Source organism: Coturnix japonica, chromosome 36 (genome assembly GCF_054131305.1).
Source record: "Coturnix japonica strain WE chromosome 36, WE-NBRP24, whole genome shotgun sequence".
NCBI lineage: Eukaryota > Metazoa > Chordata > Aves > Galliformes > Phasianidae > Coturnix > Coturnix japonica.
The window spans coordinates 2,702,730-2,729,486 of record NC_140698.1 but is presented as its reverse complement, the minus strand read 5'-3'; the positions used below and the strand labels follow the sequence as shown (position 1 = coordinate 2,729,486).

The following is a 26,757-nucleotide window of genomic DNA, read 5'->3' as shown; positions in this document are numbered from 1 at the left end:
CCCGGCGCCGTGAGTGCAACTGCCACGAGAGCGGAGGTCTGATGCCATCTGCGAGGGATGGGATTTGCATCCGGTGGCTTTTCCGTTGCAGAATGTCCAGCAGCAGAGCGTGAGTGGCCATGAAATGAAGCTGGGCCTCAGGAGAGCAGTCTGGAGCTGCGTCACGAGCTTCCTGCATGGCCAGCGCAAGGTAGGTGTGCCTTACTGTAAGCGTGCACTGAAGCAGTGTTGGTTAAGCACGGCTCATTCCTCTGTCTGCAACAGATGGTCTTTCTGCGCGCTTTATTGCTGTGGCCGGCGTTGAACAGCACAGCAGCAGCGAGGCCTCGAACATGTCCACAACCAGGTACGTGAATGTGAGTAAATTTAGCTGTGTGAATGATGTTATTGTTCATATTAGTAAGGCAGTATTCACATGTGTGTGATGGAGCTCAGGGATAGGTTTATTCTTGCCTGGTAAATTTTCCCTTCTTTGACACTCACCCGTCCTCTCTTGCTTCTCTTCCCCTCACCTGTAAGTGCAGCAGTACTGAAGGCTGAGGGCTGTTCTCCGAGGCAGGCACTAAAGGGCAACTAAAATGCAAGTTTGATGTCCCTCTTTGTTCTTGGGTCGGTAGCCCAAGGTGACCAAGCTTCAGAGCACTTCTCTAAGTCAGCCTGGAAATGTTTCTAGCAGGAAGTAACTCCATCACAGTGCCTGAGAGTAATGATGCCTCTTTTTCCCCCCTCACAGCAGGCAGCCTCCGTGAGAGCAGTAGAGCAGCAGGCTGTCTGTGCTATGGCTGCTGAACGGCATTTCTGGCCACCTGAGATCCCTGAGCCCATGCTAATGAAGAACATGCTGCGCCACGGACTCTTCTACAGAGCCGTTTTGCAGCTTCTCTGTGCTGGCCATCATGCTGCCAGTTTCCAAGTACCCAAAGGCAGTAAGTGGTGCTCTCATGGGCTGGGAGAAAGGCACGGGCAACCAGCTGGGAGGGAACCATCTGTAGCTGTTGCCAGCAGCCTGGAGGTGCCAGCTCGTCTTATCCTGTGGCTGCTGTTGCGCCCTATGAGCTGCCAGGCAGAGAGTCCACCTGCCCGTGCAGGGACCACCTTGCAGGAAAGGGCTTTAGGCTCTGGTTTGTGTGGGATTTGGGGAATGAGACAGGGGTGGAGTTTCTTGTGTGCCTGACTGTCAGGAAGGCGGTTCCCAGTTCTGGCAGCCCAGTGTGCCCAGGAGGGTGACTTGAGCTCCCAAAGCGAGCCGCCAACCAGTTGTTAGCTGAGAAGGTTCCCTGAGCGTTTCCGAATTGATTCTTGTAGGACTCGGAGAGTTTGGGGACTGAGACTTGGGAGAAAGTGAAGAAAGCCAAGGCAAGCGCTGCTCAGCTGAGGAAGAAAGCTGAGAAGGAAAGCAGAAAGTAAGGATGATGGCCTGAGCAAGAAGCTACAAAGGACAGCAGAACCACCTGCAGCGCTTCCTCGGAGGTGGCACCAAAAGCTGCTGACTGAACAGTCCAGTTTACTGGCACAGCCGTGCTTTCCCTGTCATGGACGGTGGAGATGATGGAAGTGAACTGGACAGGAAGGGCTTGTGCTGCATTAGAAGCAAAGAGGGCTTCACATAGGCAGGACTTGGTGTATGGCAAGAGCTGGAGATGCTGTGTTCCTTCAGGGTGTGTCTCTTGAGGTCCAGGCCTGGTGTAGGGTTAGGCTGAAATAGGGCTGGCTGGGACTGGAGAGGGAGGAGGTGACGTAGCCTCGGGGTCTGGCTTCTCCTTGGGTCTGACTGGAGGCTGAGTAACTGATTGCTAAGAGGAAATCCTGGGCAGCGGGGTTTCATTTTGGGGTGTGGGCGGGGTAATAAATAATAGCCAAATCTTCTTGTCCACAATAAAATTGAAGCGAACTTTCTAAACCTGGTGCTGCCTCTTTCAGTAGGTGGTCAGAACGTCCCTCGCTCGGGCTGGCAATCACAGGGCGATGAAGCGGTAGGCTTCACGTCTCTCCCTTGACATGGTGCACGTTTTCCCCTGTTTCCTTGTTGGTCTTCCCAACCTGTGGCCTTTCAGCCAACCCGTAAGTGCTGGTGACAGGTTGTGAGCATCTCCTTACTCTCTGAGGTCCGACAGAAAGAAACCAGAGGAGGGGAAGCAGCCCGGCAGGAAGAAGGGTGTCCCGTGCTCAGCCCCTTGAGTTGGCCTCTCTTCCCTGAGGGCTCCTTCAGCTTCTGATGCACCGTGTGTTGCTGTTTGCCCTGGGAAGCCCAGCTGCACACTGGCAGCCGTGGCCTGTGCATCAGCCTCCCCTTGAGGCCCAAGGAGTTGTTTGTTTCTATGTATTCAGTATTGGTGTGGCATTTTGTTGTTTTGTTCTGCTTTGAGATCAGGGGTAATTTAACACTGCTGGAAGTAATTGGGGTTCAGGAGTAGCATATGTAGAATTTTGATCATGCAGCAAGTTGTGATTCCTACTGTGTTAAAGAACTGGCACACACATATACGCCTGCAGCCGGAGCTTGATTGACTCTCGTCAATACGGCCTTCCAAAGCCTGGCCCTGGGGAGCTGTCCAAAAATTTTCCAACCTTTTGTACTACCTAAGTTTATTTTAAAGAGACAAGGAAGAGTAATCTCTTAAAGGCTTTTTTTAAGGCATTGGACTAAGTTTTGATTATCACATCTCAGGAAGCTTCTGCATTCCACCTAGTGCTAATGTGATACATCAAGAGCAGATTACACAAGAGATTCAGGCCTTGCTGCCAGTCTTTTATGAATCCGAACTTTGTTTCATGTTGCCAGATATTCTGGTTTCCATTTCAGGAGATTCCTTTGCTGTATAATAAGAAGGCCAACTGCATCCTGGCCTGCATCAGAAACAGTGTTGCCAGCAGGAGCAGAGAGGTGATTGTCCCCCTGTTCTCAGCACTGATGAGGCCGCAGCTCGAGTGCTGTGTTCAGTTTTGTGCCTCTCACTGCAAGGAAGACATGGAGGCCCTGGAACGTGTTCAGAGGAGGGCAACAAAGCTGGTGAGGGGTCTGGAGCACAGGCCGTATGAGGAGCGGCTGAGGGAGCTGGGAATGTTCAGCCTGGAGAAGAGGAGGCTCAGGGGAGACCTCATTGCTCTCTCTAACTTCCTGAAGGGAGGCTGTAGTGAGCTGGGGCTCGGCCTCTTCTCTCGTGTCATTAATGATAGGACCAGAGGGAATGGCTTCAAGCTGCGACAGGGGAGATTCAGGCTGGACACTACGAGGTATTACTGGTCAGAACAGGTGGCCAGGCACTGGAATGGACACAGGGAGGTGGTGAAGGGAAGGGGACGAGGGCGAGGAAGGAAGGAAGGGAATGGGAATGTAAAGGAGGGAAAGCGAGAGGAAAGACATGGAACGAGACGTGAATTTTGGGTCCTTTTCTGGCAGCCGCCCCCCCCCACCAGGCCCCAGCCCGGCCTGAGCCAGGTGACAGTGCCAGTGACAGGAAGTGCTTCCTGCAGGCGGCGGAGAGCACTTCCGGGCCATGGCGGCATGGCGGCCATGAGCGAGGCCGGGAGGAGTGGGCTCTGTGCTGCGAACGGGGTCGGGCCTCGGTGCGGGGGCACGGAGGGGCTGTCGGGGGAGGAGCTCGCGGCTCTGCCGGCACCCAGAGGTGGCTCCCAGGCAGCTCCACGGTCTCGCTGTGCTGTGGAGTCACCCGGCCGGCCCCAAAAGCCTGGAGGCAGAGCCTGAGCCGGCCCCGGCCGTGTTGGTGTGCGTTGTTGTTCCGGGGGTGTGAATGAGGACTCCCCGCTGGAATTGGTGCCGATGGATCCGCACGCCTCGGTGCCGTGTTGGGCTGGGGCAGTGGGCGTGGATGAAGGTTTGTACAGATGGAGTGGGTCTGGATTGCAGTGAGCGGGACGAGTCCGGGCTGCAGTTTGACATGGTTGTGTTGGTTGCTTTTTTGCGCGCTTTATTGCTGTGGCCGTAGAATTCCCTCTTTCTTACCATCTGATCTGTGAAGGCTTCTTTGTGGGAAGGTTTTGAGGGATGAGGGAGTAGAAACTGCTTTTGTCACAAGTCATCTGGAAAGGTTTCACAGAAACAGTGACATTTGCAGAAGGAACGTATTGGCATTGGCAGTTGTGCAAAATACTCATTGGGATAGAGAGGAGGGAGTACCTGCAGAAGACCATTCTCTTCTGGTTTTGAGGAAGCCAGGGAGAGCTCAGATTGCAGCTTAAGCAATGTTCTTTTGTCACACTCTGGGTCCTGTGTTGCGTTCCCCAGAGTTTCATCTCTCCTTTCGATTCCAGTTCTCCTGACAGGTTAGGCTTGAATTCAGCATAATATCTGCTTCTCCCTGGGTTCAGGTTCTTTGGGTCTCCTGCCTGCTTTTCTCCCTTTTCTTAATGGAGAGTGGAGTTTCTACCACAGAGCAAAGTTTCCTGATTAACAGAAACAAATATGGAACATATTAGATGAATATAGCTCTGCATTTTTTTCTTCCTCCGGGTAGCAAGGGACTCCTGTGCTCTCATTAATATCAACAGTGAGTAGATGCTGCCTGCTATTGGAGCCTAAAATGCTTTCCATAGTTGAGTGGTTGGAAACATAGGGTTTTAACTTAAAATTGTTTGTGCAGGGTGAAGGTTGGGAACACAATTAGAATACAGTTACACAGTGCTCTATCCCCAGAACTTTCCAGCATTTTTCTTAACACAGCTTACGGTTCATTTCAAAACAAACTAACAAAGATGAACTTGGGTTAGCGTAGCCCGTTTTAAATGATCCTTCTGTGTCTTTTCCAGGCTGGTAGCAGAATGGAGACTTTCCTGAGGCGCTGAGGAACAGACACAAGCTTCTTTTGAAGGCTTCAATGAAATTCTGCCCCAGCAGTATCTGCGGTCCTTTGATGCTAAGGAGCTGGAAGTAAAAGACTATTGTCAGATCCAGGCTGCTACATGTAATACTTGAATTTCAGTCAGAGTCTGAAGAGCAGAGTTCATTAAGGCTGGTGGTTCTGCTTTCAGGATGTGTGAGAGAAGCCTTATGTATCAGGTAGTATTTGGTTACTGTGTTGTTCTTCACTTTCTTCTTTGCAACCAACTTAGACACATTTCTAACGTTAAGATTCTGCCAACATAAATTTTTTGGCTGACAGTGTTTTTGTAGTCCTTGACAATGTGATTTGTGTGTGTCTAAAGAGTGAGTGACTGGAAAGCAAGGGAGATAAGAACCAAATATCAGCGGATGGTCAAATTACAGAGAGGAGCAGGTTTTAGCTGCTTTTGGTCTCTCCAAATTATACTCTGCAGCAGAACATCGTATTTCTAGCACAGAATTGTACGGTTAGGCAATGAGAAAGTATGGTTTATATGTCTAAATACATTCGTTTTCATGACTGGTGTATCTTCTTTGTTGCCACGGATGTTATTATTTGCTGTGGAAGTTTAAGAGTTTAATATTAAAACCAAGCGTACTGTTGTCACGGTTTGAACGAAAAATCCACCTGCGTCCGTGACAGGGGGCCGTGGGCCCCGGAGGGGCCCTAGGCCGAAAGGGAAAAAGTTAATTAGGAAAAGAAAACAGCGGCAACGATCTAAGGAGGCACACTTATTTACTAAATACTATATCGAAATACCGGATAACACAATATAATACAATATAATTGAAAATTGAAAATTGAGCTAATGAATCAAGCGAAATAGGAGAGAGAATGAGTCCTGTAACCGAGAGGCCTACTGTGAATCTAGGCGAACGGCTGAAGGCTCCCACACACTCCCCTGAACGCCAGAACTCGAAAGACGTCAGTCTAGTCTGCGACTGAGTTAATATAGAGTCCAGGTCCCGTGACCTATCGTGTTGTTCTCTGGGAGATGTAGTCTTCTTCTGTAAGTTGCAGATTCAGTAAAATTATTCATGCTTTATATGATGTTATGATGTGGAATACTGATAGCAAAAATTACAAAATTATTAAACCATGACAACTGTGATTGCGGGTGCTTTGAAGTACAGTAGTATTTCAGTACAATAGTCTTGCTGTAGAAGCAAAGTAGTAGCTTGTAGTTTCCATGTTTATGAAATTTTTCTTCCCTAAAGGTGCTCCTGTGTGGAATTCAAGAAATTGATCTGAATGACTGGCAGAGGCAATACCATCTTCCGGCATGATAGCAGAACCCGCAGACAGATATTGTGGTTCTGGCAGGTTTGTAGACTTCTTTTTTCCACACAAGAACGCAGCAACAGCTTAATGAGCAATAGTCAGAATTACTCAACAGATAAGTAGCATGTAAATGTAAATGATAACTGCTAATCCAGCTGTCCCATGGGGGATGGGGAAGTGAACATTTCAATATTAAACTTGACATCAATGTTAATTATTATTTTTCAGTTTGGGAAATAAATAGATAATGAGAAGAGAATGAGATTTCTACAGTTTGTTACTGGAACGTGCAGATTACCAGTAGGAGGATTTGCTGACCTCACGGGTAATGAGCCCTCTTTAATGCATTTTATGCTCATGTTATTTCCTTTTTTCTTAATAAGGACCAAGCTGTGTGTTTAAGGGTATTTTTAAATGAATTTATATGGAATCTGAGTCTTGCATATTGGTAGAGCTGTGATAGAAAAAGGGATGGATGGAATGTGAACACGCCTTGCATCAGTGACTTGATCCATGGTTTGGACATGGTCCTGGCAGGGCAGCCTGCTCTGGGTATCCTTGGTTGATCAGAGTGGCAGGACTAGGTAAACTCCAGAGATTCCTTCCAGTACCAAACCAACGATGTGATTCAGTGGTCGAGTTTCTTTGAAAACCGCTTCATATTTATGCATTTCACTACGTGGATTTCTTCAGAGGGATGTAGTGAGAGACAAATGTCTTTGTGCTCTGCAAGTAGTTATAGTCTTGTTTTCACGCGCTGTGTTCACGTATTACCTACTGGTATACACGGGCAGTTAGACCTAAGAATTCATTGTTTGATTTTTGTACAGGGAGCAACAGACCCCAAAAATTTTGCATTGAGAAAGTTGGAAAGGAAAACTGGTTACCTGGAAGTCACACCTGGTAAGTACGAAGGATCAAACTCTGCTGTGGTTCTGTTCTTATGGATAGAAATCTACTTTGAGATTTTAGGAAGTGGGTGTGATATGGAAGTGTCTGAGACTGTGTGAAAGCAAAGCACTGGGCTATGGCAGTAAGCTCTGCTGAGTAATAGTTGAACTTCTGAAAAGCAGTTTTGTTGTGGAGCTGATTCCATTGTAAACGCCATGGATCTGCACATCACTAAAAACGTAAAGCTACTTTTAGTACTTAAGGTTGTCCTTTTTTTAAAGAGATTGGGATTGATCTTTCATTATCACCACGCTCGATCTTGGCAATGAAAATAAATAGCCACGCTCATGCTCCCTCTTGGCTGGAGAAAATGTAGCTTCTACTCAGTTTCTCAGTTACGCTGGTGCTTTGTGAAGATGCTCAGATTTTAAGTTTCAGATACAGAAGAGAGATTAGGTGAGACTTGTTACTAAATACATTGCCAGTTATGGAAAGTTATCGCTGCTCAGGTGCTTGTTGTGCTTTAACTCTCACTTTCATAGACAAGTGCATGTCAAGATACAGGTGTTTTAGAGGGTACAAATGCAGTTTTCCTTCTGAACAGGACAGTTCATATGCCTGTGTTCCTAATGGATATTTGGTGGTTTAAACTGTTGTTCAATACTTAAGGTTTCTCTTTGTTTTCAGTTTCAATCGCTTGGACCTCCCAGCCTATAAGAATTATGAGCAGCTGAAGGAAAAGCTGTTATTTGCAACTGATAACCCCACAGCATCTGCAACCCCAGGTAATATTGGACTTCCAGCTGAGATGAATGACTTTACTGCTCCCAGCACTGCTTGAGCAACCTGATCTGTGTGAATTCATACTGCATAACAAATACATACTCGTATGTAGCTGCCAACTAATCCCAATTCTCAAACATGAAAGTAACTTCTGTTTCGTTGTTTGCCTTATGAAAATGACATGAAAAACTGAATGAGCTGCTGAGCTGCTGATGGACGAATTAACAAAGCCTTATTGCTCCAGGTAGCTCAGGTTCCTATATGAATATGAATGTTCCTATATGAAGCTGCACAGTAAATGCGTCATGTCTTCATCTGATCAAGCAGCGGGAGCTGATATTTTAATGTGTTTCTATTCCAGAAAAAGAAAAAAAAAAACTTGAAAAAGAAAAGCCTGTTAAAATTGTCTTGTTTGCATCATTCTGACATGCTGTGCTCTGTCTGTGAATTCAGCTCTTGGTTCTGTTGGTATCTCCAGCCCCTGATTCTTGTGGTGTCTTCATTTTCTTCCAGCATCACTGTTTGTGTATTGCTCTATTGAACAAGGACATGAACAGGGATCAGCAGCACTGGATGGTAAAATACTGTATGAAGTTAATTGTGGAAATTTCCTTGTATTGTAATTTCCAGTACTCAGGAAACTGTAACAATATCTCTGTAAGTCAAATACTTTTATAAAATGACTCAAAGAGATGCTCGTCCTGTCGTTATTGGTTTGGTGTTACGAAGCACAAGTGTAGAAATGAAGGATTGAACTGCTGCTGGGGGTTGCAGGTAGGCTGGGTTTCTGTCGTGTGCTATTTCTGCCTGCTGGGGATGTGAGCGGGTGTTGGGCCCGCTCGTGTTGGTCACAGCACAGGGGCTGCGGGAAACACTGGGAGAGCAGAGCAGGGAGAGCCGGGCTGTGTGCAGGCCGGGGCATGGCATGGAACCTCGGCAGCTGCGCAGCTGCTGAGCTTTTCCCCCAAGTCTGCAGACTCTCAGGTGATAAGGCTGTGCAGCAAAGCCAGCTGGGCACTGCTGATACTGCGGGCTTAGGGGATGAAGCCCTGCAGCACCTGCATGGCACTCCCTGTAGTCTGCCATCTTTATGTGCACAGCTGCTGTAGGTGTTGTTGGAGCAGTGGAGCGGCAGTGCTGTGCTGCAGGGCAGCTACACACCCCAGGGGCTCTCCATAGGCTGCACTGATGTGACCCAAGTCCCACACTCACTTTCTTTCCCATTCCCAAGAATGACATACCAGTAGCAAAATGTTTTCCCCTTTTCCCAGTGTCCAAAGACAAAGATGAGGTGTCTTAGCAAGTGCACCAGCAATGTGTGGAGCAGAACTGCCTTGGGAGCCACTGTCACACCTGAGTTGATCCGTTTTAGGCTTCCCATGGAAATGTAGCATTTTGACTCTTCGTTAGTAAATTTTTGAGGTTGCGTTTGACTTGCTGTTGCTTTGTCTGCTGCTTGCTCTTCATGCAGCTAGTCAATGTATTTGTTTATGTAGTCAGTGCTAGGGTTTGATTTAGACAGCTCCGTCATCTTTTCAAGAGCTGCACCATGGTCGGCTGTGGAGAGAGGGTGAGTGGGAGGGGACACCTGTGTCCCACAGTGGCTCCTCCAGTCAGTGAAGGTCCTGAAATTGGTCTCTTCAGCTAATAGGGAGCTTTCCTCAGCTACCGTGTGTTTGGAGAGAGGAAGAGCAGTCCCAGGACCTTCAGCTGTTAGACTCTTCAGACGGACCTTGTGGAGACATCTGCAGGTGTAGTCTGGGATGGAACGGCTCCTGTTTGGCTCTTGTTACCCACGCGCAGCATGTGGTTATTGAGCTTATAAGGGAGCAACATAGGAAAGAATCCTGTACTCATTTACTACCTAATGCTAAGTCATTCCTCCTCATGGGGAAGTGACTAAGCATTGGTCCTGGGTGCTAGGAGAGGAATGTCAGATCTGAAACCAGTGTGAATGATGGACAGCCTTGTTAAACACAGGGCTGCTCTGCAGTGCAGAGGTGCTTGTGAGTTCAGAAGATACCTGCTGAAGGAGAACTGCTTTGCTGTTGGATGTCATCAAGCTGCAATCTGCCCGGGCAACAGCAAAACAGGCAGAGGTGTGTGCTCCAGACTGTGCCAGCCTTTGATTCTGTTCCTGAGGTGAGCTGTGCTTTGCTCGCTGCAAATTCCAACTATATTTGTAGGAATTATTACTATGAATAACACAGTGGTGGTGTTTGAGTCGCAGACAGATGCAGCAGAGCCTTTGCTCTGATCTTTTCAGGAACTCAAGCAGCTTTTTGCCATCCCCACCTGGAGCCATTGAAGCGTGCAGCCAGGAGCTGGACTCAGTGGTCCTCGCAGGGACCCTCCAGCTCAGGAATTCTATCATTTTACAATCACTGAGCTTGGCAGACATGCAAAGAGTGTGGGTGTGACAGCTAGCAATTAGCATGGCCAGCATCAGGAACCCATGGTTATGAGCTTAGGGCTGGTTTAGGTTTGCCAAGCGGGGGGACTAATGCTGGGATCCTTCTCTCCAGCCAGGAGGCTCTCACACAGCAGCATGGTTCTGTGTTTGGCAGGTGGGTTGGACCCAGGCTGTGCAGGAATCAACTGGGCTCTGCTTCAGCTGCAGACTGAGGGCCTTTGGCTGCAGCCAGCTGCTGTTCACACAGGGTACAGAAAGCTCCAGAGCCACACAAGGGCCTTCAGGCTCCGAGTGAAACCCCACAAGCTGAGGGGAAGGAAGTGAACATCACCAGAGGTGGGGACTGCACAGCACTGATGTGTGGTGACAGACCGGGGTGGGCGGTGAAGTTGGGAGACCAAGAATGAAAGATGGGAAAAGCAGCTGAATTTAAAGGAAGAGATGTGAAACCAACAGGATCATCACCCTGTAATTGCCAGCCCAAACAAGGGACGTTTTGACCAGCGACTGCTCTGATCCACTTAACAAAAGCCACAAAACCACTCCATAAACTTAGAAGAACTGCTCAAAGCCACAAGCTACAGGTACTGGAGGAGAGCAGGACCTTTGCCCTGCAGTCAGCAGCAGTTTCAGACACACCAAAGCCGACACTGGTTTGCTTCCGTATCTCTTGTGGGACGGCCCCAGCCAAATCATCCCTTCTGGTCTGAGGATGAGGAGGGTCAGATCCTTTCAGAGCACCAAACCTGGCAGCCAACCTCATCACCAAACAAGCAGCCAGGATCCAAACGCCAGCACTCTCCATTCATCATCCCACTTCCTTGCTGCAGTCAGTCCAATGCTTCATGAGATTCAGAAGCAAACAAAATCAATACAGTCATCTTGATCCCTGCAGGAACACGCTGTGAGCAACAGAACACCGTCCTGGAAGAACTACCTCCATGAACAGAGGCAGCGACCACCTCCTCCCCTCCTACAGCCTCATTGCTTTCTCCTTAAGTATCACCACATGGAGCCTTGACACTCCCTGGCACCCAGACACCAAAGGGCTCTTTTCATGTTTTTTACACCAGGCTGGGAAAGAATCTTGGCTTCAAAACTTCCAGAACAGCAAGAAGGAAGTATTGGTTCTCTTCACAGACAGCCTTGGCTCTTCCGCTGCTGCCAGTGGGGAACATCAGCAGAGAGCATCTCTAAAGCAGAGAGAAGCACATGTATGAGAATGAAAGTCAATTAGGTCTGAGCAGGAATAATAGGGATTTAATTGAACTATGTGAACTGGAACTCGGGTCACAAGCTGCTTATTAACCTGCCTCAAGGGATCATGCAGCTTGCACTGGAAGAGCACAAGGATGCACTGTGAGCGGGACAGCATGTGGTCAGAGAGGGAGACCTGCTTGAACAGTCAAAAATGGAAGAGAAAAACTGCTTGAGATAGATGCCTGGGAATTTGAGGACTTACCACACAGTCTTTCCTTCCTTTCCTCTTCTGGGGAGGGAACCAAGTAACACCAGCCAGAGCTCACCCAGCTCACCGCTCCTCCTGCAGTCCAAGTGGCTGCCAGGCAGCTCCCTGCTACAGCTACACTTGCCATGGGGCCTACAGAAATCCCCATTATCAATTGACTGAATCCCCATCTAATCCCCTGATCCTATTAACAAACACTGCCTTTATTTTGCTACCTCCATGGGGGCTCTTGGAGCCAACATCCCTCATGAGAGGCAAATTAATTAAGACATTGCACCGTTTCCTCTTTCCAGGAAGGTGGAGGTGTTCTGGCAGACATTTTGCTGCTTCCAAGTCAAGCACAGACTCACGCATGCCTGAAAGTTTGAGCCAACCACCCTCACACAGATCGAAGGAGCTGAAAGGCCTCCCCTAAACGCGTCACTCTCGTGAACAGGCCATGGATGTCCCTGTGTTTCTACAGAGCTCAAGAAGCTTTCATAGTAAACAGAAAGAGGCAGCATGACTTTTAAAAAGTTACTTTGGCTTTAATTTGAAACAAAGATTATATGTAATTGGTATCAGATATTTTTGTCATGTTTCTTTGTCCTGAGATCTCCAAGCAACTTCGGAGTGCTTTTGTCTCGCATGCTTTGTTCTGTTCTCCTCATGCTGCCCACCTGACTCATCCACCAACAGCAAGGGAGAGAAGCAAACGTGGTCCTTCTCACACTGATGGTTCCAGCAAATGTGCTGCTAGTCTTCTGGTAGAGAACAGACACAGCACAGCACTGCTGCTGGACCTGGGCTCACAATGCATTTGTCAATTGAGGATGGCAGTCTGTGTATGCAAAAGGATGGCAGACTTGCAGCCCCACCACAGAACCCTTTTCTTCAAAGCCACTGTAAGCTCTGGGGCACCTAACACATCAGGTTCTCCTCCCGTTGACTCATTTGTGATCAAACAAACCAAGCAGTGAGCTGGCATCAGGAAGCTCCAGATGCCTTACGGAGACTCTGGCTATGACACCACCTCTCTCCAGACCCTTCTAGCCATATTTCAGGCTAACACAGGTCCCTGGCCCTGAAGAGACAGACTCTAAAGGAATGCAGTGTCTTCAGCTCTTGCCATATATCAAGTCCCAAATAGGTGAAGTCCTCTTTGCTGCTAATGCATTGGAAGCCCTTCCCTTCCAGCTTCCTTAGTTCCAATCCGCAGTCCACGAAAGGGAAAGCACAGCCATGCCTGAAAAACAGACCACGCAGTCTGTTGCCTTTGGTGCACTTCTGAGGAAGCATTCCAGGTGATTCTGCTGTCCTTTGTGCCTTCCTGCTCAAGCCCTTATCGCTTCTTTTTGCTTTCCTTGGCTTTCTTGCTCAGCTGAGCAGCACTTGCCTTGGGTTTCTTCACCATCTCCCAGGTCTTAGACTCAAAGCCCTCCAAGTCCTACAAGAATCAATTTGGAAACAGTCAGGGAGCTTTCTAACAACGTGCTGATGCCCAGCTCATTTCGGGCATTTATGTGAAAGCAAAAGTACGTAAGTGCTGGGTATCTCCGCTGGAATGCATCTATATCAGGCTGAGCCTACATTTAGTAAGACCTGAGCAGCACCATCCCTGCTTCCTCTGCATGTGTTTCTGGATGAGTGTTAATCCACACACAGCCTGTTACCACAGAGGTTGTTATAAGCTTAAGTGCCTAAATCAGGCTTTGTAGAGAAAAAACACCCCCATTTTAACAGCAGGACAAAAACCAACACTAAACAACAATTATTCACACCAGAAAAAGATATCACAGAATCACCAGCATGTATTAAACCACTGAAAAGGTATTTCTGCTAAATTTTCATCCTTATCACGTGCGAGACAAAAGGTAAGCCTCAAAACAGCAGTCAGAATGTCACAGTCAGAGCCCTTACACCAAGACCAAAATCCAGGCAGAGCACCGAAGGCAAAGCTCTCTTCACCTGCACTAACAAGGAATCCTAAGCTATAAAGCTTGTTTCCTTCAGGGCAGATGACAGATCATATTTCAGCCATGGGAAATAAAGTCTAGTTATCTGGTAAAGACACGAGGGAACAGTGCCAGTCTCATTGGAGAAAGCGCACACACACAGATTGCCTCCTTTCATTAAATGCATTTGAGTCTAAACATTGCTTTAGCATCTTGGGTTCTAGCAGTCAGAGCTTGCCAACTGGAAAAGGACACACAGAAAACGGCAGAGCAAGATGTGCTAGCTTCAAGCTTCCAACACAGAGCACCAGATAACAGTGGGGCAGACACGCATCTGACAGTATCCTTTAATCAAAGAGTCCTGTTCAATCATCTCTAAAGTCAATGGGCTATTACGGTTCACATCTGTGTGGCTTCCCAAGGAAAGTGAGTTGGCTGCCTTTCCAAAGGCTGTAATCAGTGCATGAGGAGCTGCGAGGCTCTGCATTAACAGAGCAACAAGCAGCTATTACTCAGGTTTGTAGATTGGTGCTGCTGAGAAGTGAACACTGATGCCTTCTGCTGTTCAAACCAAGGTAGTCTCCAAAGCCTGAGGCCTCTAAAACTAAGAAGCTCATCTGTACCTGAACCTAAGCATCATTCCTAAGAAATGGAGAGTGTCTCTTTTGTTTATTGTCATGTGAATTAATCACATGCACAGGAAATCACGGGGAGAGTGCATACAGAGAAAATAAGAAATAGAGCATACAAACAACTTAAACACAAACAAGTTTGTCAGTTCTATCGCATTAATAGGACAAATGAGGGCCAGAAACCACACATCAAACAAAGCAGTCATCATTCTCAAGGAACAAGCTCTAGATATACAGTATCCACAGAAGTACAGAATAGAGACAAGCTCAAGGCGCAGGGACACCTTTCTTCCTCCCACGCTGCTTTTGTTTCTCTCAGCCCTCGGAGAACAAGGGATGCTCACAGTCCATCGCCAGCAGTTCCAGATGGGCTGAAAGGCCACCAGTTGGGAACACCAACACGGAAACGTGGGACAAGCAGCTCCATTTCCAGGAGGGACATGAAGCAGACCACATCATGACCCTGCGATTGCCAGCCTGAGCCAGGCACATTTTGAGCAGCTATTGAAAGAGGCAGCACCACTATTCAAATGTTTGTTTCACTTTTATTTGCAATAGAGAGATGCTAAATGCATCAAAAATACATTTCAATATGAAATCAAATAGTTGGGATACTGGTAGTGACTAAAGACAAAGCTTCCTTAGTTCCTCTCCGCAGTCCATGAAAGGGAAAGCACGGCCAGGCCTGAAAACCAGACCACGCAGTGTGTGTCCTTTGGTGCACCTCTGAGGAAGCGTTCCAGGTGATTCTGCTGTCCTTTGTGCCTTCCTGCTCAAGCCCTTATCGTTTCTTTTTGCTTTCCTTCTTGCTTCTCAGCTGAGCAGCACTTGCCTTGGGTTTCTTCACCATCTCCCATGTCTTAGACTCAAAACCCTCTGAGTCCTGCAAGAAGCAATTGGGAAACAGTCAGGGAGCTTTCTAACAACTGGCTGACAGCTGCTTTGGGAGCTCAAGTCACCTGACCGAGCAGCTTTGGGAGACCAGCACAGGAAATCGCCTTCCTGACCTCAGGGCACATAAGAAACTCCACATCTGTCAAGTTCCCAAAAAACACATGCAAACCAGAGCCTAAAGTCCTCTCTAGCAAGGCGGTCCATGCTGGGAGGGTGGACCCTCTGCCTGGCAGCTCATAGGGCGCAGCAGCAGCTGCAGGATAGGATGAGCTGGCACCTCAAGGCTGCTGGCGTGCGGAAGGAAGGACAGAACCAAGTGCAGCACTCTCAGCAGTGCCGGGGCACACTGCCATAGGCAACAGCTACAGACAGTTCCCTCCCAGCCGACTGCCTGAGCATTCCTATCAATCTCACACAGCGCAACTTACTGCCTTTGGGGACTTGGAAGCTGGCAGGATGATGGCCAGCACACACAGGAGCTGGAAAAGGGCTCCAAACAAGAGTCTGTAGCGCAGCATGTTCTCCAGTATTGTGGGCTCAGGGACCTCAGGTGGTGAGAAATGCAGTTCAGCAGCCATAGCGCAGACAGCTGCTGCTCCACTGCTCTCACAGAGGCTGCGTGCTGTAAGGGGAGAAAAAGGCATCATTAGTCTCAGGCTAATGGGTCTCAGTCTCACTGCAATGGGGTTACTTCCTGCGAGCAAACATTTCCAGGCTGACTTAGAGAGGTGCTGGGAAGATATCCAGGGCCTACTGACCCGAGAACAGAGGGACAGCAAACTTGCATTTCAGTTGCCTTTGCCCGCCTGCCTAGGAAAAGAGCCCTCAGCCTTCAGTACTGCTGCACTTGCAGGTGGGGGGAAGAGAAGCAAGAGAGGACGGGTGGATGTCAAATAAGGGAAGAGCTTAACAGACAAGAATAAACCTATCCCTGAGCTCCATCACACACGCGTGACCACTGCTTCATTAATATTAATACCAGTATTATTCACAGAATTAAAGTTTCCCATGTTCACGTACCTGGTTGTGGACGTGTTTGCTGTCTTGCTGCTGCTGTGCTCTACAACGCCAGACACAGAAATAAAGTGCGCAGAAAGCTGATCTGTTGAAGACAGAGGAGTGAGCTGTGCTTAACCAACACTGCTTCAGCACACGCTTACAGTAAGGCACACCTACCTTACAATGGCCACGCAGGAAGCTCTAGACACAGCTCCGGACTGTTTCCATGAAGCCCAATTGCATTTCACAGCCACTCACGCTGTGCTCCTCAACAATCTGCAACAGAAAAGTCACAAGATGCAAATCCCATCCCTCGGAGATGTCACAGACCTCTGCGCTCATGAAGCAGCACTCATGTCATTGGGTGAGAAAGCAGACGTGTGCTTACCGAGTGAGCGCTGTTTGCTGCCATCTGCTGGTAGGACCCCACCTAACTCTAAGTACGAACACTAACCTATGCCTAACTCTAAAACAGGAACAGAAACCTACACCTAACACTAAAACATGAACAGTAACCTACAGCTAACTCTAAAACAGGAACAATCATCTACTAACACTAAAACGTGAACAATAACCTACTCTTAACTAAAAAATGCAAACAATAACCTACTCCTAAAACTACAACTAAACTTAACACTAAAATCCACAATAGAAATAGGGTTAAGATGGAACCGGGGGCCCGCAGAGGTCTCAAAGGAGGAGCTGATGTTAAATGAAGCCACCCGGCTAATGCCGGGGGCGGGGGCCGCGCAGACGGTAAGGAGCCCAGCGCCTGGACCAGTGATGGCAGAGCTGAGATGGTAAGGATGTGGGGCCTGGCACGGTGGTATGGTGCCAGGCCAGCTGTGCCACGGGCGGATCCACCTCCATGGGCTCATCTGGAGGTGGATCCACCTCCATGGGTTCATCCGGAGGCGGATCCACCTCCATGGGCTCATCCGGAGGTGGATCCACCTCCATGGGCTCCACGGAGGTGGTCATGCCGCTGGTCCAGGCGCGATGGGAACGGGCTCGCTTGCCTGTCTGCCACCTGATGGTCATGGCGGGCCCCCTCCTCCTCCTCTTCGACCCTGCAGTCCCCGGCTCCATCTTCCCACCTAAATCGTGGGAATCCTCCAGCCTTGCTCTCTTGGCTTCCGACATGGCTGTCAACGTCCAGAGCTCTCAGAGGCGAGTGCGTTGCATGGGGCAACAGTGACCAAGGTGACCAAGGTGACATGGCCAGGGTTCTAACATGGCGGCTGCACTGCTGGCACTGCTGGCACTGGCGTTCCACATGGTATGAGGAGGGGGCTGGAGGACAGGGCACGGCACGGGAGCCAGAAGGCACTGCCTGTGCCCAGCGGGCAGCTCTTCTCTCCAGCAGCAAGAGGCCACAGAGGAGCTGGCCCTGAGCAAAGGGCCCTCGGCCTCCTTCATCCTCCCCCTTCTTCCACAAGGGAATCTCTTGGCGCTGCCATACGCAGCACGCAGCACCACGCTGATCTGATGGGGCTCCTGAGCTCAGCGCCAACAACAGCAGGCTCCAAAGGGCACCTGACTATGCCTGCCTGCTGGGACACACCAGCTCTGCACTCCATGTTCCAATCCAGAGCCTCTCCTTGTAACACCTCTGACTCCATTTGCATCCACTCACTCTGATTACATCCCACATCCGCACACCATGCTGGAACACACACGGGGCCACGCTGCTTCACCGACCCTCAGTGGGGACCCACAGCCGTACAGCACCATCAGCACAGCAGAACCGGGCCGTGCTCCTGATGCTGCCGCTTGTCCAGCCTCCCTCTCGCTGCCCCCATTCTGCTCAGGCAGCCGGTCCCAGCAACAAACACCAGCACAGAACTGCAGCCCCGACTCGTCCCGCTCACTGACAGCCAGAGCAAGGACATGTTACACACCTTCCTTCAGCTCCGATCACCTTCCTGGCACCACCATGCCGCCATGGCCTGGAACTGCTCCCGCCGGCACCAAGCGCTTCCTGCCCCTCCATCCCCCGCTCCTCCTTTCCCTTCACTTTCCATCCGCACTCAGGACGCAGATCTCAATGGAGGTGGCTGCAGAAGATCATCAGTGCAGGCAATCAATGGCTCGTGCTGCGCTTCACTGCCTTGTGCTCCTCACTGACTGCTCTGTTGTGCCCTTTCCTAACCCTGCAGGATCAGGATGGCCAGGCTGGCTTTACTGCAGAGCCTCATCATCTGAGTCTGAAGCCTTGGGGGAAAAGCTCAGCAGCTGCCGAGGGAAGATTTCATGCCGTGTCCTGCACACAGCCCAGCCCTCCCTGCTCTGCACTCCTGGCATCCCCTGCAGCCCCTGTGCTGTGACCAACACGATTTGTGCTCGGACCCAACTCCCTCCCTGCTGCCGGCCCTCCCCCATGCCCATGTGCTGCACCCACAGCGGCTGCCCCAGCCCCACAGCCCCGCAGCCTCCTGCAGGCAGCACAGCCCCGGGCACCGGGCTCGGCCCCAGCCCCCGAGGTGCTGCTGCACGGGCTGAGCCCAGACCCACAGCTGAGATGCAATGACCACTCATCAATATTTGGTTTCCCTCCTTCACATCCAGGTCCTTTGCTGCACACAGCCCAACAATCCTCTCTTTCACCTCCGGCAGCGCTGCTTGCTGCCATGCAGGCAGCAGGAGGCAGTGCCTTGTAGCTCATTGTACCGAGTCCACTGTGCAGGCTGGTGGAAGAAGGCGCCAATTGAAAATGGCCACCAGACACTCCTGGCATCCAGCCTCTCCTCTTTGGGCTCTGGCTCAGCAACATGCCCTCGCAGCACCCTGGCACTAAACATGCAGCGCTGCCCATCGCGCGCTTGAAGCCATTGGAGCTGAAGCAGCGCCGCACGGCTCAGGGCCCTCCCGGCTCACGGCTCAGCTCTGTGCCTGAGGCGCGTTCACCTGCAGCCCTCCAGCTGCCCTGTCCTCCTCCACGCGTGCAGCTGGGCTTCCCGGGGCAAACAGCAACACACGGTGCATCAGAAGGCTGAAAGAGACAGCCAGGAAGACAGACAAGCTCAAGAGGCTGAGCGCAGGGACACCCTTCTTCCTCCCACGCTGCTTCCTCTCCCTTGCTTTCCTCTCAGCCCTCGCAGAGCAAGGGGATGCTCACAGTCTGTTGCTAGCAGTTCCAGTTGGGCTGAAAGGCCACAGGTGCAGAACACCAACAGGGAAACGGGGGAAAAGCAGCTGCATTTCCATGGAGGGACCTGAAGCCGACCGCTTCATCGCCCTACGATGGCCAGCCCAAGCCAGGCACATTTTGAGCAGCTACTGAAAGAGGCAGCACCAGTTTTAAAAAGTTTGGTTCGCTTTTATTTGAAATGAAGAGATGCAAAATGCAACTAAAATACATTTCAACACAAAATTAAGTAGGTAAGATACTAACAATGACTAAAGACATGCTATAAGGTCAGCTAATAATCAATACGTTGAAACAGGGATCGAGCTGAAGCACCCTGAAGGAATGCAGCGTCTCCAGCTCTTGCCATACATCAAGTCCTGCACAGGTGAAGCCCTCTTCTAATGCAGCACAAGCCCTTCCCTTCCAGCTTCCTTCCTTCCTCTCCATTGTCCACAAAAGGGAAAGCACGGCCGTGCCTGCAATCCGGACCATACTGACCGTTGACTTTGGTGCCACCTCCGAGGAAGCGTTGCAGGTGGTTCTGCTGTCCTTTGTGGCTTCTTGCTCAAGCCCTCATCGTTGCTTTCTGCTTTCCATCTCGGCCTTCTTCCTCAGCTGAGCAGTGCTTCCCTTGCCTCAGCTTTCTTCACTCTCTCCTAAGTCTCAGTCCCCAAACTCTCCGAGTCCTGTGCCCTGTGCCCTTTCCTGTGCCCTGGCTTGTGTCTCTGAACATTGGGAGAGGGCTCCTAAGCTCTGTCCCTACGCTGGATCAACTCCAGCTCTTCCTCCAGCCAGCCCATAACCCTTCCACGCCTCATTTTTCTTTCACTTGCAGGGAGTCTGGATTCCCACCATGGGAATGAATGGAAGAAAGTACGCTTGAGGAGCAGAAGTTTGTGTTTGGCTGTGCTCAGATCTTCCTCCCAAGAGATGCTCTTCACGTCTTTCTTGTTTCCTTTCTGCTAGAAGCTGAAGCAAACAGGCTTGCAGTGAAGCATGGCCTTGCAGGAAGGCAGGACACTGGTGTGGAGTGTGGCCCAGCTGTGAAGAGAGCTACAGACACACAGCAGGCATCTGGGTTCTGGGTCCTGTCTTTCTAGTCAGGCTTGCTGTCTGTCCTTTTTTGCGACTGTTGTCATTGCATGTTGCTTGAGGTCTTGCAGTTGGAGGGGTTGACAGTGACCTTTCCTGTCCAGGATTGGAAAATCGAGCCCACAGTTCACCCAAGAGCCTAAGATCCATTGCAGTCAACACTGGAGATGAGATTTCTCCGTATCGTGGCCCAGTTGGGCCTTTGGTCTCTATGAGGGAGGTTGGTCTCGATGATCTCTGGATGTCCCTTCCAACACCTCTAATTCTGTGATTCTGTGCCAGTTTGCAGATTGAAGGTAGTGCTGGACTCATTAAATCTTGCAGCTTCCCCCTTCTTGGTTCTAACAGGGAGAGGTGCTGAGCCAAATGGCAAGATCTACGTGAAAGCTGCTCTCCAGGCTGGAGGGCTTCCTGGAACAGCAGGTCCCAGGACAGGGGGACGACCTTCCCCCACAGCTGACAACCACTCCTTCTGCAGGACGGTGGCTGCAAGAAAGCGCAAGGGAGTGGAGGAAGAGGAGCAAAAAGCAGAGCTGTGGCCTGCCAAAAAACACGCAAAGGTGGAGCGCAGTGTGGCAAAGGCCCAGAGCCCACATCAGAGCAGAGGCAGTGTGCCAGCTCCAGAAGCACATCCTGGGCTAGAAATAAGAAGATGCTGTTGTAGCTGCCTTGGTGAAGCACTTCCTTTATCAAGTGCATGGAGTTTGCTTGGGGTTTGCTTTGCTTTTTCCTTCTCTGGACAGAGAAGGGAAAAGAGTTGAAGGCTACCCAGTCCATGTCCTTGACCATGACCATGCCACAGTGCGTGACCCCCTCTTTTCCCTTTAACCCCACGTCCCACTAGAAACCTCCTTCCCTGAGAGGCTTCCTGGCCTGTTTTCATGGTACCCATGTTTCCGCAGTTTTGCTGTTGACAAAATGAATTTCTCTTTTCTTGCACTACACCCAGGGTTCATTCCTTCTGATATCTTTTCCTATAGAGCCTGTTTCTCAAATAAAGGCTCTTTCATTTGCCCATCGGGGGGGGACAGACCCTTTTGTCTGAAGTGGAACTACTTAATCTATCCCATGCTCTCTGTTACTTTTGGTACTGCATGTGTTTCCCAGGCAGCATTTAACCACGTACAGACTGGTGTACGTTTATGTGCCTGAGTGATTCATCCACAGCGTAACTGGGGAGGTGAAAGTCAGTGTGAGAAAGTGAATGTGATTCACACTCTCTCAAGTATTGCTTTAAGATGTTTTAAGATGATCTTTATTTGTGAGGTACAAAGTGCTCTCCGAGGCCTCTTCTAAAATGGTCCAGCTAGCAGTTACAGGTTATTGTCTTGTGTTTTTAATTCAGTGTTGCTTTTCTTAGATGCCTGTTTCTGCCCTGGTATCCTTTGCAGAAGCTCTGGAGGTTGGATACAGCAAACACAAGAGTCCTTATCACCAGCAAATGTGAGCTACAGGTGTGACACAGGCAGTCCATTGCCTCCTTTTCAGTACAGGTGCAGTGGTAGGTCCAGGAGTTGGCATCCTTAATACACAGTGGAATTACAGCCATCTTTGTTCAGTAAGGAGGTTATCATTACCTACAATAGAGCCCATCTGTACTACAGGAATGTTTATGTGGAATGACTGTGCTGATGAAGGTAAGATTTTCGCTTTTGGATTCTCAGTCCAGCCCACAAAGCAAAATGAAATGGAGGAGGGAGAAAATGTGCTCATAGTTCTTGCTTAGTTCTAATTGCAAAGCAAATGACTGCCTGCTAGTCAGAGCAGGATGGTGCCTGCTGTCTGGGAAACCTCCTGCAGAAGCACTGGAGCATTTGCATCATGTTCAAAACCTGCCTGAGACGAGCCATAGGGCACCCACAGCCTCTGGGCAGCCTGGGCCAGGGCCTCACTGCCTCTGGGGGAGGAATTTCCTCCACCCATCTACCTCCATTTCCACTCTTGGAGTTTAAAGCCATTCCCACTCGTATGATCGCTGTCTGCCAATGCCAAGTGACATGCAAGGTCTGGTAGTGGGTCAGGTAATGACACGACAACAGTACACGGACAACTGTGCTATTACTGTCAATTTATTGGTAGTGTGGGGCCTGGAAAACTCTGGTTGATGACAGCAGTGGTTCTGTGGATGTCAGATGGTGCCCCAAACCAACCCACTGGGGGTGCTCCCACCTCCTGATGAATGGTGGAGAGGAGCGGGAGGGCAGAGGTGGTGCTGGGGAAGGGCTGGGGGCTGCTGGGCCTGGTCTGTTTCCCCCTGGCAGTGGTTTTCCAGGTGTCTGATGCCCCTAAGCTGACACGGTGGGGGGGGGCGCTTCTACCTAATAAAGGATGGTGGAGGGGAGCGGGAGGGTGGTGACGGTGCCTGGGGAGGTGGGGGGCTGCTGGGCTGGTTGTGCTTCCCCCAGGCAGTGGTTGTCTGTCTCTTGGACTGTTTCCCCACCTCTGCACTCTGCGTCCCCTGATGGATGCTGGAGGGGAGGAAGAGGGCAGAGTTGGTGCCGGGGGGGAGGGGGCTGGGGGCTGCCGGGCCTCTCAGGCTTCCCCAAGGCAGCAGTTGTCCGGGTGCTGGGTGATGCTCCGGAGCTGAGGGGACCGCTCCCGCCCCCTGAAGGATGGCGGGGGGGGTTGGGGGGGGTGGCATTGATGCCTGTTGGGACCGGGGGCTGCTGGGCTTGTCAGAAACCCCCAGTTAGGAAGCTTGACTGTGAGCTGTAGATGCTGGTATTGTCCTGGACTTGTTTAGCCCATTTTTTAGCTTCAGCGCGGCGCCTGCAAAGAGAGGAACGTGCTGAGGGCACAGGAGAGCCCCTGCTCTGCTTTCTCACAGCGCATGGCAAAGAGCCACCCTCAGCTCCCAGCCTGTCTCTGGCCCAGCAGTAAGGATGGGCTGAAGCCAATGACAACATCTAACTGCGTCAATCACAGACCGTGTGAGCCAACAATTAACTGGTCTCTTTACGCTGCTTTAACTAGAAACGCCTCCTGGCCCACAGCAGCCCTACAGAAAAGAGTTGGGCAGGATGGGGATGGGGGTCAACAACTCACTTTCTGTTCCTGTACCAGTAAATAAGAAGCCAGCACAGAAGCATCCCCAGCAATAGGGAACCCAAGGAAGCTCCAGCAAGTATCAGGTAGAACTTCCAACCAACTTTAACTTGCTCGGTGTTTGCATGCCCTGCACCAGGCACACCTGGAGGAACAACATGGTCATTGCTTTGTCTCGTGCCCTAATGGAAATCTCAAGGAGGTCTGACATTGCTACACAATTCTTTTCCATTTTGTTGGCCTCCTGGAACAAGTGAAAATCCTCAGGCTGCAATGCTTCTCCGATTCCAGGGGATGCAAAGGGAACTCCCAAAGGCACCTCGCATCGAGGCGCTCTGGAGCCTCTATTTTGCCTCTCAGCTTTGGGTACGCTCTGGCTCTGCCAGATTTGCTCCTTCTTCTCCATCATGCTCTAACATTTCTTTTGCACTCACCTACCCTTGCCTTGTGAGGCTGGGTAGTGCTGCCGCAGGCCGGCACACCGTGACCCTTTGGGACATGTCGTCTGACTAAACAAAACTCATTAGAGCAGAAGGAGAGTGTGTGCATCTGTTTAATCAGTTGCTGCTAAGAGTGATGTGGACAAGAACCACTGTCGTGTTGTGCAGGGAGTGCTGCCCTAAGCTCTCCCCTCCCACTCAGACCCCACTCCTCAGGGGCAGAGTCAGGGCCCCTCAGCAGCACCTGAACCTGTTTCTCCCCTTTTCCTTCCCCCCGGCATGGGCACAACTTGCACGCTCCTGGTTTTCAGGATGTTTCTCCTGCTTATAAACTCCTGCCAGATCGCTGCTTACCTGGATTCCTCAGAAAACAACAGACCCAGTTGTGGTGGGCTTCCCCGGGATTGGACAGCGCTGTGAAGAATGAGAGAAAGGCAAAGTCTGGGCATGGTGCAGGCACAGAGGAGGCAGAAGGACGAGGAGGCTCCCTCTATGCCATTGCGCCATCTGTGAGTCAGTGCATCTCTCTGGACCTCAGTTTGCAGGAGGGACCCCGCTCCAGGCTGCTGGTGTGCCTGGAGCCTCAAGGGAGGCACAGCAAGCTCCGGAATGCAGGGACTGTGGGAGGGAGGTACGTTGAAGGGTTCTATTCCATCCCATCTCTGCTGAATTTGGTTTTGGTGGCCTTGTTCCCAAAAGGACAAAGTTCCTAAGTCCCTGGGAACTGGGTGCAGTGGGAGGGGAGCAACCTCTAACCACAGCCACGGAGCTCTACCGGCGGCCCTTACCTGGAGTGCCAGCTGCTTGCCAAGCCTCTCTTTCTCCCAGAGGGATGGGCAGTGTGCGACAGATGCCTTGCTGAAATGCATCCCTGTGAGCAGGCTCTGCGTCAGTCCCTTTAGAAAGGAGGTAAGAGAGTAGGGCTGTAAGTAACTGCTTCTCATCAGGAAGATGGTATCTTCAGGAGGAAGGTGATGCCACAAGCCAGTGCAGAAACAGGGGCATCACCACAGCAAGGCTCTGATCCGTCTTCTCCTGCTGTGCACACTGCAGATGCTCCATGGATATACATCTAGAAACTCAGCTTCCCAAGACTTTCACGGTTCCCACGGAAGGGGCCTCTCCTGTGCTCCTGCCCCCAGGCACAGCAGTGGGGCAGTGCTGGCAGGTGGCTGAGTGCCACCACGTTGGACTTGTTGGAAATCAGTCTGGACTGTCATCGGGAGTCGCTGTCAAACAACAAACCTCTGATGGCCCATCGGACTGAAGATCCGCACCCAACAGCAGGATGTGAATGGATCTACCAGCGCTGAACCGCCTCTCTTTGCTGTCTCTCTGTCCCTCTTTCCCTTTCTTCTGTCTTTACTCTTGGTCGTCTTTCATTCTATGGCTTATCAGAGCAGCCATGGCCTATAAGAACGGCCTCTAATTGTAATTAGCCCATATTAACCCATTAGCCAATGTTACCCCCAATTGGTTGTTGTTAGTTGTTAAGAAAGCCCTCAATAAAATCCATATCTATTATTCCCCTCACTTTGGAGTTTGGGACCCTTTGCATTGGAGATGGGGAAAGATTCCCCCCTTGAAAAGCACAGAGTGAGAGCAGACGTAGATAGGAAGAGAGATGGGATGGGCAGCATCCATTCTGCGCTCAGATGCTGCTTGGTCTGCATGCTTCTCTTCTGCTTTTATATGAAGTTCATACATGAAGATTATATATGAAGTTTATATATGAAGGCTGCAGCAAAGTGTCTCTGCTATGGAGCCCTGGAGGGGGATAGAGATGGAAAACGGGGGAGAAAGGGCAACTAAAAGCAGAACCGTGATGCCAAATGGGTCAGAAAAGTGTATAACTCCAAGGAATAAAAGGGTGAACCCCTCTCAAAGGCCTGAACCCAAGGACCAAAGATTGAAGCCCTTTTAGATGCACCCCAATGCCCAATGATGCATCCCTGTCACCAAGCCCTGAGCCCCAGGGCTGGTAGTTGTGGCTTTAAGGCTCCTTCCAGCAGTGTATGGGGAGAGCAGCTTCAGGGAAGCAAAGGCTGCAGTGGGTAAGGGATGTGAAGGGAAAATGGGGGACAAAAAGGCTCTTGATGGGTTCTCTGCTATCTGACTTGGCTGTCTGGGATCGGGAGCAGAGCAAACCCCCACGATGCAAGAGGAAACAGAGTCCTGCTGTTCCACCTGGAGCACCACGAGTCCATGGGGCCGGATGGGATCCATCCATGAGTGCTGGGGGAGGTGACAGCTGAGGCTGTTGGTGTCTGTTGGTCTGCACTGACTTCAGCAAAACTTCCGCACCATCCGCCATGGGTTTCTTCTGGGGAAGCTGCAGCCCCTTTGGGGGCACTTACGGGATCATTTTAGGGTCACTTGGGGGGATTTCGGGTCATTTGGAGTCATTTGGGGGCACTTCTGGGGTCATTGGCATGCATTGGTGCACTCTGTGCTGGGTGAGGAACTGACTGGAGGATGGGCCCAGACAGTGGTGGTTGAATGGAGCAACAGCCCGCCAGCAAACAGCCATCAGATAACACCAAGTGGGGGCATGGATTGATCTGCTATGGGGTAGTGAGGGTCTTATTGCTCCCTATAATTCACAAAGGGAGGCTGTGGTGAGCTGGGGGTTGGTCATTGGGAGGACACTGGGGTGATGTCGGGAGTGATGCTGTTGGGGTGACATTGGGGTGACATTGGGGTGGTATTGGGGCTGTGTTGGGGTGACGTGGTGACATTGGGGCTGTGTTGGGGTGACGCTGGGGTGATGGTGTTGGGGTGACATTGGGGTGACACTGGTGTGATGCTGTTGGGATAACGTTGGAGTAATGTTGGGGAGCGATGTTAGGAGCGATGTTGCGGTATCACTGGGGTTGCTATCAGGGAGGGAGGGATGTTTTTGTTGCTGGGGGGC

General features: G+C 50.6%; 1 protein-coding gene and 3 long non-coding RNA genes across 9 annotated transcripts in view; 2 read left to right on the top strand and 2 right to left on the bottom strand.

Annotated features, from left to right (window-relative positions):
• Positions 1–24: 24 nt before the first annotated feature.
• Positions 25–26,757, top strand: part of LOC146755098 (uncharacterized) — a 209,764-nt gene continuing 183,031 nt past the window's right edge. For 2 of the 4 annotated variants that reach the window (XR_014938467.1, XR_014938464.1), the window contains exon 1: positions 4,058–4,888. This is a non-coding gene — a long non-coding RNA (uncharacterized LOC146755098). Of the gene's footprint in view, positions 191–3,669; positions 3,837–4,057; positions 4,889–26,757 lie in introns of those variants that run through there. The other 2 variants (XR_014938466.1, XR_014938465.1) reach the window with 2 other exon arrangements.
• On the top strand, positions 5,955–7,772 carry LOC146755105 (uncharacterized). 2 transcript variants are annotated; one of them, XR_014938463.1, is made up of 4 exons: positions 5,955–6,164; positions 6,351–6,447; positions 6,953–7,025; positions 7,701–7,772. It is a non-coding gene; the product is annotated as an uncharacterized LOC146755105 (long non-coding RNA). The 2 variants fall into 2 exon arrangements; XR_014938462.1 differs by lacking the exon at positions 5,955–6,164 and having other exon boundaries at positions 6,174–6,447.
• On the bottom strand, positions 14,769–18,056 carry LOC146755104 (uncharacterized). 2 transcript variants are annotated; one of them, XM_085526353.1, is made up of 4 exons: positions 16,314–18,056; positions 16,158–16,239; positions 15,566–15,759; positions 14,769–15,126 (listed from the first exon to the last, which is right to left on the bottom strand). In XM_085526353.1, exon 1 carries the CDS (start codon positions 17,277–17,279, stop codon positions 16,863–16,865), a length of 417 nt encoding a protein of 138 aa, XP_085382479.1. In that variant the 5' UTR covers positions 17,280–18,056; the 3' UTR covers positions 14,769–15,126; positions 15,566–15,759; positions 16,158–16,239; positions 16,314–16,862. The 2 variants fall into 2 exon arrangements, with proteins under 2 accessions (XP_085382479.1, XP_085382480.1); XM_085526354.1 differs by lacking the exon at positions 15,566–15,759.
• On the bottom strand, positions 22,410–24,825 carry LOC146755103 (uncharacterized). The gene is made up of 2 exons (XR_014938468.1): positions 24,198–24,825; positions 22,410–23,127 (listed from the first exon to the last, which is right to left on the bottom strand). It is a non-coding gene; the product is annotated as an uncharacterized LOC146755103 (long non-coding RNA).